The sequence below is a fragment of the Stegostoma tigrinum genome, chromosome 21, assembly GCF_030684315.1.
Source record: "Stegostoma tigrinum isolate sSteTig4 chromosome 21, sSteTig4.hap1, whole genome shotgun sequence".
In the NCBI taxonomy this organism is placed as follows: Eukaryota; Metazoa; Chordata; class Chondrichthyes; order Orectolobiformes; family Stegostomatidae; genus Stegostoma; species Stegostoma tigrinum.
Genome location: NC_081374.1, coordinates 14323398 through 14337925, shown reverse-complemented (window position 1 = coordinate 14337925; position 14528 = coordinate 14323398). Strand labels below are relative to the sequence as shown.

Here is a 14528-nt window from a genome sequence, read left to right as displayed (position 1 = left end):
CAGACCCAGGTTCAATTCCAGCCTCAGGTGACTGTCTGTATGGAGTTTGCAAATTCTCCCTGTGTTTGCATGGGTCTCCTCCGGGTGCTCCAGTTTCCTCCCACAGTGCAAAGATGTGCAGGTTAGGTGGATTGGCCATGCTAAATTGCCTGTCGTGTTCAGGGGTGTGTGGGATATAGGGGGATGGGTCTGGGTGGGATGCTTCAAGGGGCGGTGTGGACTTGTTGGGCTGAAGGGCCTGTTTCCACACTGTAGGTTATTTAATCTAACCTCAGGCTTGCCGCACTGCTGCAGTGAAGCTTAGTGCAAGCTGGAAGAACAACACCTCGTTTTCTGCTTGAGAACCCTGCAGCCTTCTGGACTCATAGAACATAGAACATAGAACAGTACCGCACAGAACAGGCCCTTCAGCCCACAATGTTGTGCTGACCATTGATCCTCATGTATGCACCCTCAAATTTCTGTGACCATATGCATTTCCAGCAGTCTCTTAAATGACCCCAATGACCTTGCTTCCACAACTGCTACTGGCAACGCATTCCATGCTCTCACAACTCTCTGTGTAAACCCGCCTCTGACATCCCCTCTATACTTTCCACCAACCAGCTTAAAACTATGACCCCTCGTGCTAGCCATTTCTGCCCTGGGAAATAGTCTCTGGCTATCAACTCTATCTATGCCTCTCATTATCTTGTATACCTCAATTAGGACCCCTCTCCTCCTCCTTTTCTCCAATGAAAAGAGACCAAGCTCAGTCAACCTCTCTTCATAAGATAAGCCCTCCAGTCCAGGCAGCATCCTGGAAAACCTCCCCTGAACCCTCTCCAAAGCATCCACATCTTTCCTATAATACGGCGACCAGAACTGGACGCAGTATTCCAAGTGCGGTCTAACCAAAGCTTTATAGAGCTGCAACAAGATCTCACGACTCTTAAACTCAATTCCCCTGTTAATGAAAGCCAAAACACCATATGCTTTCTTAACAACCCTGTCCACTTGGGTGGCCATTTTAAGGGATCTATGTATCTGCACACCAAGATCCCTCTGTTCCTCCACACTGCCAAGAATCCTATCCTTAATCCTGTACTCAGCTTTCAAATTCGACCTTCCAAAATGCATCACCTCGCATTTATCCAGGTTGAACTCCATCTGCCACCTCTCAGCCCATCTCTGCATCCTGTCAATGTCCCGCTGCAGCCTACAACAGCCCTCTATACTGTCAACGACACCTCCGACCTTCGTGTCGTCTGCAGACTTGCTGACCCATCCTTCAATCCCCTCATCCAAGTCATTAATAAAAATTACAAACAGTAGAGGCCCAAGGACAGAGCCCTGTGGAACCCCACTCACCACTGACTTCCAGGCAGAATATTTTCCTTCTACTACCACTCGCTGTCTTCTGTTGGCCAGCCAATTCTGTATCCAAGCAGCTAAGTTCCCCTGTATCCCATTCCTCCTGACCTTCTGAATGAGCCTACCATGGGGAACCTTATCAAATGCCTTACTGAAGTCCATATACACCACATCCACAGCTCGACCCTCATCAACTTTTCTAGTCACATCCTCAAAAAACTCGATAAGGTTTGTGAGGCATGACCTACCCCTCACAAAGTCGTGTTGACTGTATTTGATCAAGCCATGCTCCTCCAGATGGTCATAAATCCTATCCCTCAGAATCCTTTCTAACACCTTGCAGACGACAGACGTGAGACTTACTGGTCTGTAATTGCCGGGGATTTCCCTATTTCCTTTCTTGAAGAGAGGAATTACATTTGCCTCTCTCCAGTCCTCAGATACGACTCCAGTGGAGAGCAAGGATGCAAAGATCTTCGCAAGTGGCGAAGCAATTTCATTTCTCGCTTCCCAAAGCAGCCGAGGACAAATCTGGTCCGGGCCTGGCGACTTGTCAATCTTAATGTTTGACAAAATTTTCAGCACATCAGCTTCCTCTATCTCTATCCATTCCAGCATGCACACCTGCTCTTCAAAGGTTTCATTCACTACAAAGTTCGTTTCTCAATATTGACTCAATATTGAGTGGAACAACTTTAGGTCTTGAGCATGTTTTCGCATGCTTTCTCCTAGCCCACATACCAGGCCTTGTTATCATGAGCTGCTCCTACACAGAACCCATTGTCAGCTACTAAAAGGTCCCATTAGCAGCTATTCATCCTCCCAGGCTGGTCTTTGTCTCCTTTGTCTGTCAAACTGGTTTTCTCTCTCTTTGTGCTCTGTCTCTACCTATCATTTACTCTCCCTCTTCTCCACCTTTGGCTTAAATATCAACCTTTGCCTAGTCTCTACCAGTTCCAAGGAAGGGTCACTGGACCCGAAACTCTGATTTCTCTCCAGATGCTGCCAGCCCTGCTGAGCTTTTCCAGCTATTTCCTGTTTTTGTTTCTTCCTAATCTTGTCAATTGGTTCGTATTCTAAAACCGTCTCCCCTTGATCTCTTGCCCCGTCACCTACCCCAGAGGTAATGGTTTACTCTGTGTACACTATTTAGATTCTTTCCATATGTCAAGCGCTCCATCAAGACCAACCTCTCAAATCTTTCACACTCAAAGAAACATGAGCCAGATTTGTACAACCTGCCATTGGAGTGTGATCCCTCAAACTGCAAAGCCTCAGTAATCTGTGGCCTTCTGCGCACTGTCATTTTCACAGAGATGCAGCTGGTAAAACTGCATGTTTTGTTGTTGTTTGAGGCTGTGTCCGTGTATATTTATATTAAGCCCTGTGTTCTTTCCCTGTTGCACTCTCTCTCTCCCTCCATCCTGCAGTCTCATAGCCAAGAGATGGAGTTAGTCTATAGAAGGTGTCTCCAAAGTGATCGTGAAGGGCACGGTGAAACTGGACACGGCGAAAGTCTCCCTCTGGTTCCCGACCAGAGACCAAAGGAAAAGCAAACTCCTCATTGCAAAGGCGGCAGTGATGAGAATGGCAAGGAACGCAGCCGTGACATTGCTGAAAAGATTGTCCGATCAGCAATGGCCAGCAACCAACTGGAACGGGTAATGTTAAAGTGTCGAAGGGTGACTGTGATGGGGCTGATGGGCTGGAATGACCAAATAAATGACTTTGATTCCCAGGTCCACTTAATGAATCAAAGAGCTTATTGTTTTACAGCAGTGGGGAGAGAGCCTCCAGGCAGCCCAGGGACTTCTGCACTGGACAAAGGAAAACATAGAGTTACTCACTCAGAGTTAGTGAGAACAGCCAATGCTGGAGTCAGAGATATCAGTGTAGAACTGGAGGAACACAGCTGGCCAAGCAGCATCAGAGGAGCAGGAAAGCCAACGTTTCGGGTCCGGACCCTTTACTCAGCCCCCTTTTTGGCATGCTATTATTTAACAACTCATCCAGCTCCCCTGGGGGTTGTAACATTATGGGAATGTGTGATGAGTGTGTGGTCAGGCCCTTCCTTTCTCTCCCAGGATCAGCACCAGACTTATGAGCGACCTTGAATTGAGGCTTCTCTCAGTATTCCTCAAGGCAACACCTTATCTAACTGTCTGTAGACAAGCAGCTCCATCTGCTTCAGTTCCACAGGGCCCATTGTATACATTTCACAAGACCATTTGTGTGTTATCTTAATCCAGTTACTTTGGATATGCTGTCTCTCCTTCATATCTGCAAGGATTCCAGTCCCGAAAACCCCTTCAAATGATGAATTTGCAAGTGCAGAACTTAATAACTCCCGGGCCCCAAGATTATGATTTCTTGCGGTTTTTTTGGGGGGATAAAATAATAAATGTTACTGACGTTATGTTAATACAGTTGGTTCTGCGGCTATGTGATAGGTGTGTTCCTGTGCAACATTGCGTTATAGAAAATTGTGCTATCGAAATAACAGGGTCTATGGGAAAAGTGGCGTTGGGGCGGACCACCAAAAAATATTATGCAAACTTGCTCAAAAATCACTCAAAAGCCTAACACAGAGGATAGTACTCCGCTGACCTGTCTTCCGACGTGGGTCAAGTAGAAAAAGTGAATACGGTTATGAGACTAAAACTCACTCCCTACCCCACCCCCTCCCTATTTTCTGCATATACACCCACATTTCCCAGCCACCATCAGTTCTAAGGAATGGTCACCAGAAACGTTAACTCTGATTTTTTTTAACCTTTGCAGACGCTGCAGGACCTGCTGAGTTTTTCCGGCAACTTCTGTCTTTATTCTACGGTTATGAGATTCACTTAAGAGGCTTCTAAAACCCATGCACACGAGCTCATTTAGCAATGTCTGCCTGGTTAAACCAACTGGGTTGAGTTGACAATGTTACGCTGTTCGATTCTGACATGGTTCGTTTCTAATTGGGAGAGGTTAGTTTATTTTGGGTGTCGCACTTTCCAAACTGTGACTCTGACTGTGGGACTACATAAACTACCAAGAACATATTTAAAAAAAGATGCACTGATGTACAAAAGTTGAAAAGGGAATCTATTTAATACGGCGTCTGAGGAATTGTCAGCCAAAACTAAATTTATTTACCGATCTACTTTGCTCTGTGCTATTGACTTTTCAGCAAACACGATGGTTGTAATTTGTTTGCATTTTTGTCTTAGTCACTCACTGAGCAACCTCTCTAACCCTTTCAGAAATTGTTGCTGTTGTTGGTTCTGCTGTTAAATGGAGAAGCATGTCACTCTGCTGTAAAGAGAGAAGATAAATCTCCTTGCTTGGAAGTTAGAGCACTGATAGTGGATTATGTAATGGTTAAAAGACTATAAAATTTTCATGTGTGTGCCTGTGTTAGTCTGCAGCAGAATTCAGTCCTGTGGAGATTACGAATATACACTTAACCCTTTCTTTTGTTTTACACTGACAGAAAAATAATTGTTCTGCTCATGATCCCGTAAAGGCTGCAAAAGGGAAAGTTCACCAACGGTGCGTAGGATGAAGTCTTTCTCGGTTGTAAAATTCTGTTGCGTTTTGTGGAGCAGCCTTGAGATCTAGCAGACCAGCAAGTAACTCATTCTCCACGGTCCCCGGGAGGAATTGTGTGAGCGACTGGTCTATACGGCTCTTTTCCTGGGCCGAGAAAGGTTGACTAAAAATGACACCGGAAGTGAAATCTTAGGGTGATTGTGAAAGATTGAACATGCTGGGGCTCCAGGCCTCAGAAAAGAGAAGAGAGGACTGAGGCCAAGAGGATGTCGAGAAGTTGTTTCACGTGATGTGGGAGACTGGGACCAGGGGCTATAAATGTAAGGCAGAGATGAACGAATCCAATTAGGAATTCAGGTGGAACCCAGTTGCCAAGAGAGTGGTGAAAATATGGAACTCACTACCCTACAGAATGGTTGAGGTGAATAGCTCTGATGCATTTGAGGAGAAAGCCACTTCAGCATATGAGGGAGATGGGAAAGAAAGGGCACAATACCAGCATTTAAAAGGCATCTGAATGGATACATGAATAGGAAGAGTTTAGAAGGGTATGGGCCAAATGCTGGCAAATGGGACTAGATTAATTTAGGATACCTGGTCAGGATGGATGAGTTGGACTGAAGGGTCTATTTTTTGTGCTGTACATCTCTATGACTCTATTCTGTTTGGTGATCAAGAACAGTGTTGGGGGAGGTTTCATTGGGAGACATTGGCCCAAACCTGTTAAACACTATTTCTGTACTGTACGTTCTAAATCAGCTTCCAACCTCACTGAGTGGGGAGGCATGGAATTGAGCTCAGAGCTGGTTATATTACTCCAAAACTCTGACACGTTTGTGGGGATAGGATAAAACATCAAGAGTTCAAAAAAATTGTACACAAAGCAAATCGAGGAAAACATAGAAAATGCTGGAGAAACTCTAGTAGAATCTATGGAGAGGGAATCAAAGTTAATGTTTTGCTTCCAAATACAGCATTTTCTATTTTTATTTCAGATTCCCAGCATTTGTAGTACTTTGCTTTAATTTGATGAGTAAAACTTCAAAGGTAAATCCACACCATAGAGTGACAAAAGAATGGTAGCGGGGGTAAGAGTCCTTGAGTTTTTAATTTAATTTGTTCCATTCCCCTCCAGTACTAGGGACATAGTCTGAGGAGTAGGGCCAGACCATTCAGGAGAGATGCAAGGAAGCAATTCTGCACGGAAAAGCTGGTAGATGTTTGGACCTCTCTTCCACAAATGGCACTGAATGTTGGATCAGCTGTTAATTTAAATCTGAGAGATTTTTTTTGTTACACAAAGTAATGAAGAGATATGTGCCAAAGGAGCTAGGCTACAGATCAGCCAGGACCTCATTGAAAGGTTAACAGGCTCGAGAGACCGAATGGCCTACTGCTGTTTCTATGTTACTGCTACTAAAATGAGCAATGGTTAGTTTATCAGTGGTTTTCAGTTTTGGCCGTCTTGTCTGGAAAGAACATGAAAGACAACAGGTTGACCTCAGTTATCGGAAGTTATGAGAGCTAGCCTGTGACTTTACCTCATTGTAGACCACAGGAAATTTAGAAGTGTTTTTGAACAAACTTTGAATAAGTTCAGTGGGGTGTACAGGGAAAGGCTATGTCCCTGCCTATCGCATCATTCACAAGTGATCATCAATCTAAAGTAGTATGAAAACATAATATAATGGAGATGGCTTTACACAGAGTTCGTGAACATAGAATCATTTTACCAGTTAAGACCAGGAATACCAATTTTCGGGAAGTAATGGATGAATATGTTATAGAGAGAATTGGCACAGTTGGGCTGACTGGCCTTATTCAGGCTGTAAATTCGAGTCATCTTATTGTGTCAGTCACCTTTGGTATTCTGGGATACCTGTTCCTATATCAGGTCTTGTCACAGTTGTCTCCCTCTCTCCGTCTGTGTGTGTGTCTCTGTGTGTGTGTGTGTGTGTGTGTGTGTGTGTGTGTGTGTCTGTGTGTGTGTCTCTCTCTCTCTCTCCCTCTCCGTCTCCGTCTCCGTCTCTTCTTACTTGCAGTCTTCTCCCGCAAGTTCTGCAGCCTTCCTTAGAGGTCATGTCCTTGACCAACCATGTGCCAGCAGCACATGTTCAGCATGGCTCACTGCATTGCATTTGGGACTGGGAAAACCTGGTCCATCAGGTTGGGTTCCCCAGTCTCTACAGAGTTAACTGCACACCACACGGGCCTTTTCCAGTGAGGCTGCCAACTGCTTCACTATGTTCAATAAAAAAAATCAAAAGGAAGGGAGGAGGTGCTGGAGAACCAGCAAGTGGGTCAGTGAGGAGCGGTCATAGATTAAAATAAATGTTGAAGTGACCAATTGGGAGACGATGGCGGGGGGGGGGGTGGTGGTTGCGGGGGTGGTAGAGAGAGAGAGAGAGATGTACTTTGTGACCTGGAATGTGCTGCACGAAAGAGCAGTGAAAGTAGATTCAAAGGAATTACAAAAATACTTGAAGAAGTTTAAAAAACAACCTGCGAGGAAAAGAGCAGGGTGTGTGCGACTAATTCAACAGCAGAGGGTATAGAATGTAATCAGTAGCTCTGCCAAAGAGCCAGCCTGGGCTTGATGGACCAAATGACCTCATCTGCTATGTTTTTGTATGTAATGAGCGGATTTACTCCTTGGCCGTTGGTCCATTGGCTGCACACTTTGGTAACTTATGACCGTGCTGTTTGTGGATTGAGATTTGTGCCCTGACAGCAGTAACTTACTTATGTAGCTCCTATAACATTTTTTAGAATCGTGAAGTGCTCCATGGAGCACAAACGTGTATGTGGGCGAGTCGCGAAAGGCCATCTTCATTAGGTTGGGTGGTCAAAAGTCTAGACATGGAGGTAGGTGCCAAGGCGTACATTAAAGGGTCAGTATTCCTGATCAGTTTTGGCACAGATCAGGAATAGGGTCGAACTGGAAGGCAGGATAAATGTCTCTTCTTCAGCTGCTGTTTGCTTAGTGGTCCGCCTTTTTTAATGCCCTCGGCCACAGGGAGAACAGAGACCACCCGATTCATGAAAGGAAAAAGCTCTGTCCACCTGAGAAAACCATCAAATGTTTATGCGATTCTTCACACAAGAACCAAGAGAGTGTCCCAGTGAAACCTCTGTCATCCCAGAACACCGAGCAAGGTGAGAGTTTCCATTTCTCTTGGTATTAGTTTAGCCTGGCTCAGTTTGCTGACTGTTTCTTCGCGGTGTCCACTGTAGCTTAGTACATGCTATCCTACTTTTTACTTTGTACTACAGATGGTAGTGGGTTCAAATCCCATTCCGAGAGACCTGAGCAGAGTCAGGGCTGACATGCAAAATGCTTCATGATTGAATGTGTTGTCTTTTGAATGAGGCCCTATCCAGCTGGGGTGGACATAAAAGATCGTGTGACAGTGTGGTGAAAGAGAGTGTGAGAGTTATTTCTGGTGTCCTGGTCAATATTTATCCCTCGATTAACATCAGAATGAAAAAACACAGATGACCTGGTCATTATCTTGTTGCAGCTTGCAGGTTCTTGTGAGTAAGGGCAGGCAACATCTCCTTTCATTTCCTGACTGGCTGTGTCAGCCTCTGTGAAATTTGGCATTCTTGCATTCATCCCAATATCTGAAAGCTGAAAAGCATCAACAAAATATCTCTTGTTTTTCTGCAATGTCAAATTTGCAAAAGTTGATTGAGCAATTAAACATATCTTTCGTATTTGCAACTGCTGCGTTTTGGACTAGGAATGGCACTTGCCCACACCCTCTCAACCTGCAATTTCCGACCCCTTCATTGCCCACCCTCACTGTTACCTGTAGATAGGTATTCTCTTCTCATTCTGGTTTAACTTTGGATCCCAATCCTCTTTTCCTCCACTGTTCTCCACCCATTTACTTCTTAACCTCTCTACATCATAAGTACTCCTTGAAATATACCACTCATTCCACTCACCCCTTCCTCAGTGTCTGTAGTTTGACCTGTGAAGTGTTGGGGGGTGTTTAGTTGCGAGTGGCTGTGTCTAAATGTCAATTATTATCTCTGTGGAGTTCTGCTGCGACCAGCATGGTTTGTCTAAATTATTACCAGCTTTCAGACTGTCCAAAAATTGCTTGTTCCAGATGCAGTGCCAAGAGATTCTTCAACGCTGCCAAGCTCATCAGTTACAAAAAAGGTAGGGAAAGCTGTTTGCAGCACACTGAAGGTCAGTATTGTCTTGGAGTTCGGTTTTCCTTGTGAAATGCAGCAGACTCGATATTTCAGGACTTGACTCATGGGCACCACCTGCTGACGGGTGAGAGCAAACGGGCCTTGTCCTAAACTTGGAAACAAAAACAAAGTTGCTGGAAGCTCTACGTAGTTCTGAGGAAGGGTCACCAGACCTGAAACATTAACTCTGTTTTCTCCTCCGCAGATGCTGCCAGACCTGCTGAGCTTTTCCAGCAACTTTGTTTTTGTTCCTGATTCACAGCATCCGCAGCTCTTTTGGTTTTTATCTTGTCCTAAACGTTGCCTTTTGACATCGTTCTTTGTATGGTCTCCTGTTTTTTTTCTCCCCTGGGAAGGTCATCTTTTAAGGAGTCATAGAATCGTAGACATGTACAGCACAGAAACAGATACTTCGTTCCAACCCGCCCGTGCCGATCAGATATCCTAAATCAATCTAGTCCTATTTGCCAGTGTTTGGCCCATATTCCTCTCAACCCTTCCTATTCATATACCCATTCAGATGCCTTTTAAATGTCTCCAGCACTTCCTCTGGCAACTCATTCCATACACGCACCACCCTCTGCGTGAAAATGTTGCCCTTTGGGTCCCTTTTAAATCTTTCCCCTCTCACCTTACACCTATACCCCTCTAGTTTTGGACTCCCCTACCCTGAGAAAAAGACTTTGGCTATTCATCCTATCCACGCCCCTCATGATTTTATAAACCTCGATAAGGTCACCCCTCAGCCTCTGACAAACCAGGGAAAATAGCCCCAGCCTATTCAGCCCCTCCCTGTAGCTCAAACCCTCCAACCCCATTAACATCCTTCTCAGTCTTTCCTGCACCCTTTCGAGTTTGACATCATTTTCCCGATATTCGCAGGCTGCGAAGGGTGCTAATGTTTTAACATGGAATGGTAGGAACTAGAATGGCGGGAGTTATTTCCAGCCACAGGGTTTGGGATCCATTACAATCCTGTGCCACGATTAAAGGTGAAGTCTGAAAGAAGAGACCATATCGAGGGTTTGAGCAGAAGCGAGAAGCAGCTGCATTTAGTTATTAGTATTACAGAACCCAAAGAGATACCTCTCTGATGAAGGGTCTAGGCCCGAAACGTCAGCTTTTGTGCTCCTTAGATGCTGCTGGGCCTGCTGTGTTCATCCAGCCTCACATTTTATTATCTGAGATACCTGTAAAGAGGTCTTTTCACTCTGAGCTTAACAAAGATGTAACAAAAAAAAGCTCTAGTGTCTACAGTAAGGAATAACTACTTAAACAGTCGCTTCCCCCTGAACTAGCAGCTGTAAGTAATGACTGCTGTTGGTCCTCCTTCACAATAAATTCTTTACTACTTTACTTCTAACCCTCTGCTGTTTTTTCCTGTCTGTTCTGCTCAATTGCTGTCACATTCTTTTCTGATGCAACAGCTACTTGCACTTCTATAGCGCCTTTGACAGGGCGAAACATCCCCAGGCATGTCACAGGAGCTTTTTACCAAATAATTCTGGCAGAAACTGACACTGAGCTGCTGGAAGAGATTCAGGGGCATCTCTGACCAAACAGTTATTCAAAGAGGTAGGTTTTTTGGCATCTTCAGGAGCCATGTGAAACGGGGAGGTTTTGGCGATGGAACCAGTCATTGGTCAGGTCATGCAGTTTCTGTGATGCTTTATTTAACCCTGTAATCTGTTGGGGCTGCAGGAAATGGTAAGTGAGTGAAGTGTCCCACTCGCAGTTTTAATCTACCTTGCCGTTTTGATGTGCTGATTAACCCATGAAACTTCTTGAGCTCTTTCGGTGCTATCTTTAACTCAAACGCTTTTCATGCTTCCTGTCTTTCAGGAGGAAAAGTCAGAAATCCACCTGAAAAAGATTTTCACACAGAATGTGGAAAAAAATGTTCCGGGAACTAGTTCCACTGCCCAAATTCCTGTCCGAATTACTCCACGGGTAAGATTAAAAAATTAGCTTTGATGAAAATGCTTTTGCCCTCGATGACAGGGTGGGTAGCTGGGAGTAAAGCAAAGAGGCAGCATACTTACCTCAGAGTCAGAAGATGTACGTTCAAGTACGGACCAGACACTTGAGGGCAGAAAATCAATAATCTAAGCTGCTCCAGTACTGAGGCAATGTTGCACCCTTATGTGTTGAACAGGGTATTAAACCTTGGCTCAGTCTGTCTTCTCAGGTAGACAGTGTTGAAGAAGAAGAGCAAATTATTTATTCCCAATATTCTGGTGAGCATTTACACTTCAACCAGCATGCTCTCAAAACTGCTTTTAGTTTAGAGTTATAGTCATAGAGCATGGACACAGGCCCTTCCGTCCATTCAGTCCATGCTCCCAAACTAAATTAGTATGACTTTCCTGCGCTCGGCCCATAACCCGCCAAACATATCTTATTCATGAACTTACCTTTTAAACATTGTAACTGTAACCACAACCATCACTTCCTCTGGAAGTTTATTCCACACAGGAACCACATCCTTGTGTAAAAAAATTATCCCTCCTGTCTTAAAATCTTCTTCCCCTCATCTTTAAAAATATGCCTCCTAGTTTTGAACTCCCCCACCCTAGGGAAAAGACACCTGTCACTCACCTTATCCATGCCCCTTATGATTTTATAAACCTCTTTCAGGTCACCCCTCAACCTCCTACGCTCCAGTGGGAAAAGCCCCAGCCTTTCCAGTCTGTTTTTATATAACAAACTCTCCATTCCCAGCAGCGTTCTGCTAAATCTTTTCTGAACCCTCTCCAGCTTAATAATAAACAACCAACCAGTCCATTACCCAATACTGTTAGTACGAGCATGGTGTGCACAGTTAGGCTATAGTGCTTCCTTTATTAAAACACTGACTACATTTCACATTCGCTTCATTAGCTCTGACGTTTCCTCAGCCTGTGCAAGCTTGTGAAAGGCGAGACGGAAATGCAAAGATACATGTATCAGAAGCAAAACCTTGCAGATGCTGGTCATCTGAAATAAAAACAGAAAGTGCTGGAGGAACTCCACAGCATCTTTGGACAGAGAAACGCAGTGAACGTGTCGGGTTCTGTGACTTCAGAACTTCAATGTACAAGCTCCCGGTGGATGAAGAGCTAGCGTGGGGCAGCACTAAGCCATCGTCTTGCTGATGTGCTCTTTTTTCTCAGAATGTGGCGTTGCCTGCACCAGTCTTCACATGTCGAGAGTAAATGTTGTGTCGTTTAAGAACAGTGTATGTACCCTTTTGGATTTTTCTGTCCCTGTCTGCAGAGACCTGTTGGGACTGCCTCTCCTGCTTTCCTGGGTCAGTGTCAACTTGCTGTGTGCAGACTTGGAACAGATAAGGGCTGGCTGACTCAGAGGATTTTACAGCACAGACAGATGCCATTCTGCCCATTGTACCTGTGGCAGCTCTTTGAAAGGACTCTCCAATCAGAGTCATGGAGGTGTGCAGCGCAGAGAAAGGCCATTCGGCCCACCCTGTGACACCAGTGAAAAACAATCATCTAACTATTCTAGTCCCATTTTCCAGCAATTGGCCCATAACTTTGCATATCTGGGCATCACCGGTCACATCTAAATAAAGCAGCCAGCTTGATTGACACCACAATCACAAGCATTCACTGCCTGACAATTGCAGTAGTGTGCACCTATGCTCTGTAGAAATTCGCCAAAGATCCTTCGCATCACCATTCCATCACTGCCGTTGGGCCCAAACCCTCAATTCCCTCCCTCAGGGCATTGTGGGTCAACCCACAGCACACAGATTGCAGCTTGCCGTCACTTTCTCAAGGGGCAACTAGGGACGGGTAATAAGCCTGCGATGACCAAGCCCCAGGAGTAAATAAAAATGTTATGAGGTTTTCTGTCTCTCCTGCCCTTAGCGGCAGTGAATTCCAGGTTCCCAATACTCTTGAGTAGAAGAAGTTTCTGTCCCCTCAATCTCCTGCCCCTCACCAAAGGCAAAGTTTTCTTCCTGTGTACCATATCTATGCCATTCATTGTTTATAATTTCTTGAATTTTATGCATCTCCTTATTCGTGCTCCGTGCTGTTTTGTTGGACCCTGGTAAACTTCTCCATTTCAAGTATTCACTTGTTTTTTAAAAAGTCTGCTCTCTCCCCTCTGGTTCTTTTGCTGGTTAATTTCCAGTCATGTGTCCTGATAATCCACCCTCATTTTTCCTCATATATTCTCATCGAGGTCTCTCATAAGACTTTTGATTAAATCCCAACCCCTCCAACTCTTCTGTGCTCTAAGAAAGACAACTCTCAGCTTCTCTAGTCTCCTCATGTAACATGGATGTTCACCCGCTAACATGGACAATGCTGATATTGGGATTGCGTTTGTGCAATACTGCAGCCTTTCCACAGGATGGCGATAAAGGCCCTTGGAGCCCACAAGGCCCACACAGCGGTTTATTTAAGCTATCTGAATTTAAACAGTTTGAGGTTTTGCTGCGCACTGTTTTATCAGTGATCGTGTTGCTGACTATGATGTGCCTTTAATAGGATCAGTAACCTTTTGCTTTGTTCTAAAACAACTCACTTTTCTGCATTCCGCTGGTTCGTGCAAGGGATTTCTGCAGGAACAGTAGCCAGGGTTTAACCAGGAGAGATTAAACCTTAAGTATCTTACTTTCGTTTTTGACCCATATGTTCGCTAAAGTAGGGGAACATAGTGAGGGAGAGAACTGGCCAAATATTTGTTTAAACTGCAGCAAGTAATTACAATCTGGAATGCGCTGCCTCATCAAAGCATATTCAATAGTAACTTTCAAAATGGAAAGTTCATGAAAGGAAAATATTTTGTTCCTTCATTGTTTTTATCCATTTAGAAACGCACAAGATGGGAGCAGGAGTAGGCCCTTTGGCCCTTTGAACCTGCACCAAAGATATGCGGATTAGGTGGATTGGCCATGCTAAATTGCCCGTAGTGCCCAGGGATGTGCAGGCTAGGTGGGTTAACTGTGGGAAGTACAGGGTTACAGAGATGGGGTGGGTCTGGTAGGATGCTGCTGACAGGGTTGGGGTGACTCGATGAGCCAAGTGGCCTGTTTCCACGCTGTAGGGATTTTATGATTCTTTCATGATAAGTTGAATATGCTCCTCAGTACTCCATTTTTCTAATAATATTCTATAATCTGTATAACTCTGTAGGTGGGTGGCACGGTGGCTCAGTGGTTAGCAGTGCGGCCTCAGCGCCAGGGACCTGGGTTCAATTCCAGCCTCGGGCAGTTGTCTGTGTGGAGTTCGCACACGTGTCTGCGTTCGTTTTGTCCGGGTGCTCCAGTTTCCTCCCACAGTCCAAAGATGTGCAGGCTGGGTGGATTGGCCATGCTAAATTGCCTGTAGTGTTCAGGGGTGTGTCGGTTATAGGGGGATAGGTCTGGGTGGGATGCTGCAAGAGGCGGGGTGGACTTGTTGGGCCGAAGAGCCTGTTTCCAC

At 45.0% G+C, this 14528-nt stretch overlaps 1 protein-coding gene across 4 annotated transcripts in view; it reads left to right on the top strand.

Annotated features, from left to right (window-relative positions):
• LOC125462834 (daf-12-interacting protein 1-like) overlaps nucleotides 1-14528 on the top strand; it is a 79938-nt gene that overhangs the window by 35241 nt on the left and 30169 nt on the right. For all 4 annotated transcript variants that reach the window (XM_048553259.1, XM_048553258.1, XM_048553260.1 and 1 more), the window contains 5 exons: nucleotides 2784-3014; nucleotides 4832-4890; nucleotides 7907-8046; nucleotides 9009-9061; nucleotides 10939-11046. In XM_048553259.1, the coding sequence (XP_048409216.1) occupies nucleotides 2784-3014; nucleotides 4832-4890; nucleotides 7907-8046; nucleotides 9009-9061; nucleotides 10939-11046 (591 nt within the window). The remainder of the gene's footprint in view (nucleotides 1-2783; nucleotides 3015-4831; nucleotides 4891-7906; nucleotides 8047-9008; nucleotides 9062-10938; nucleotides 11047-14528) is intronic.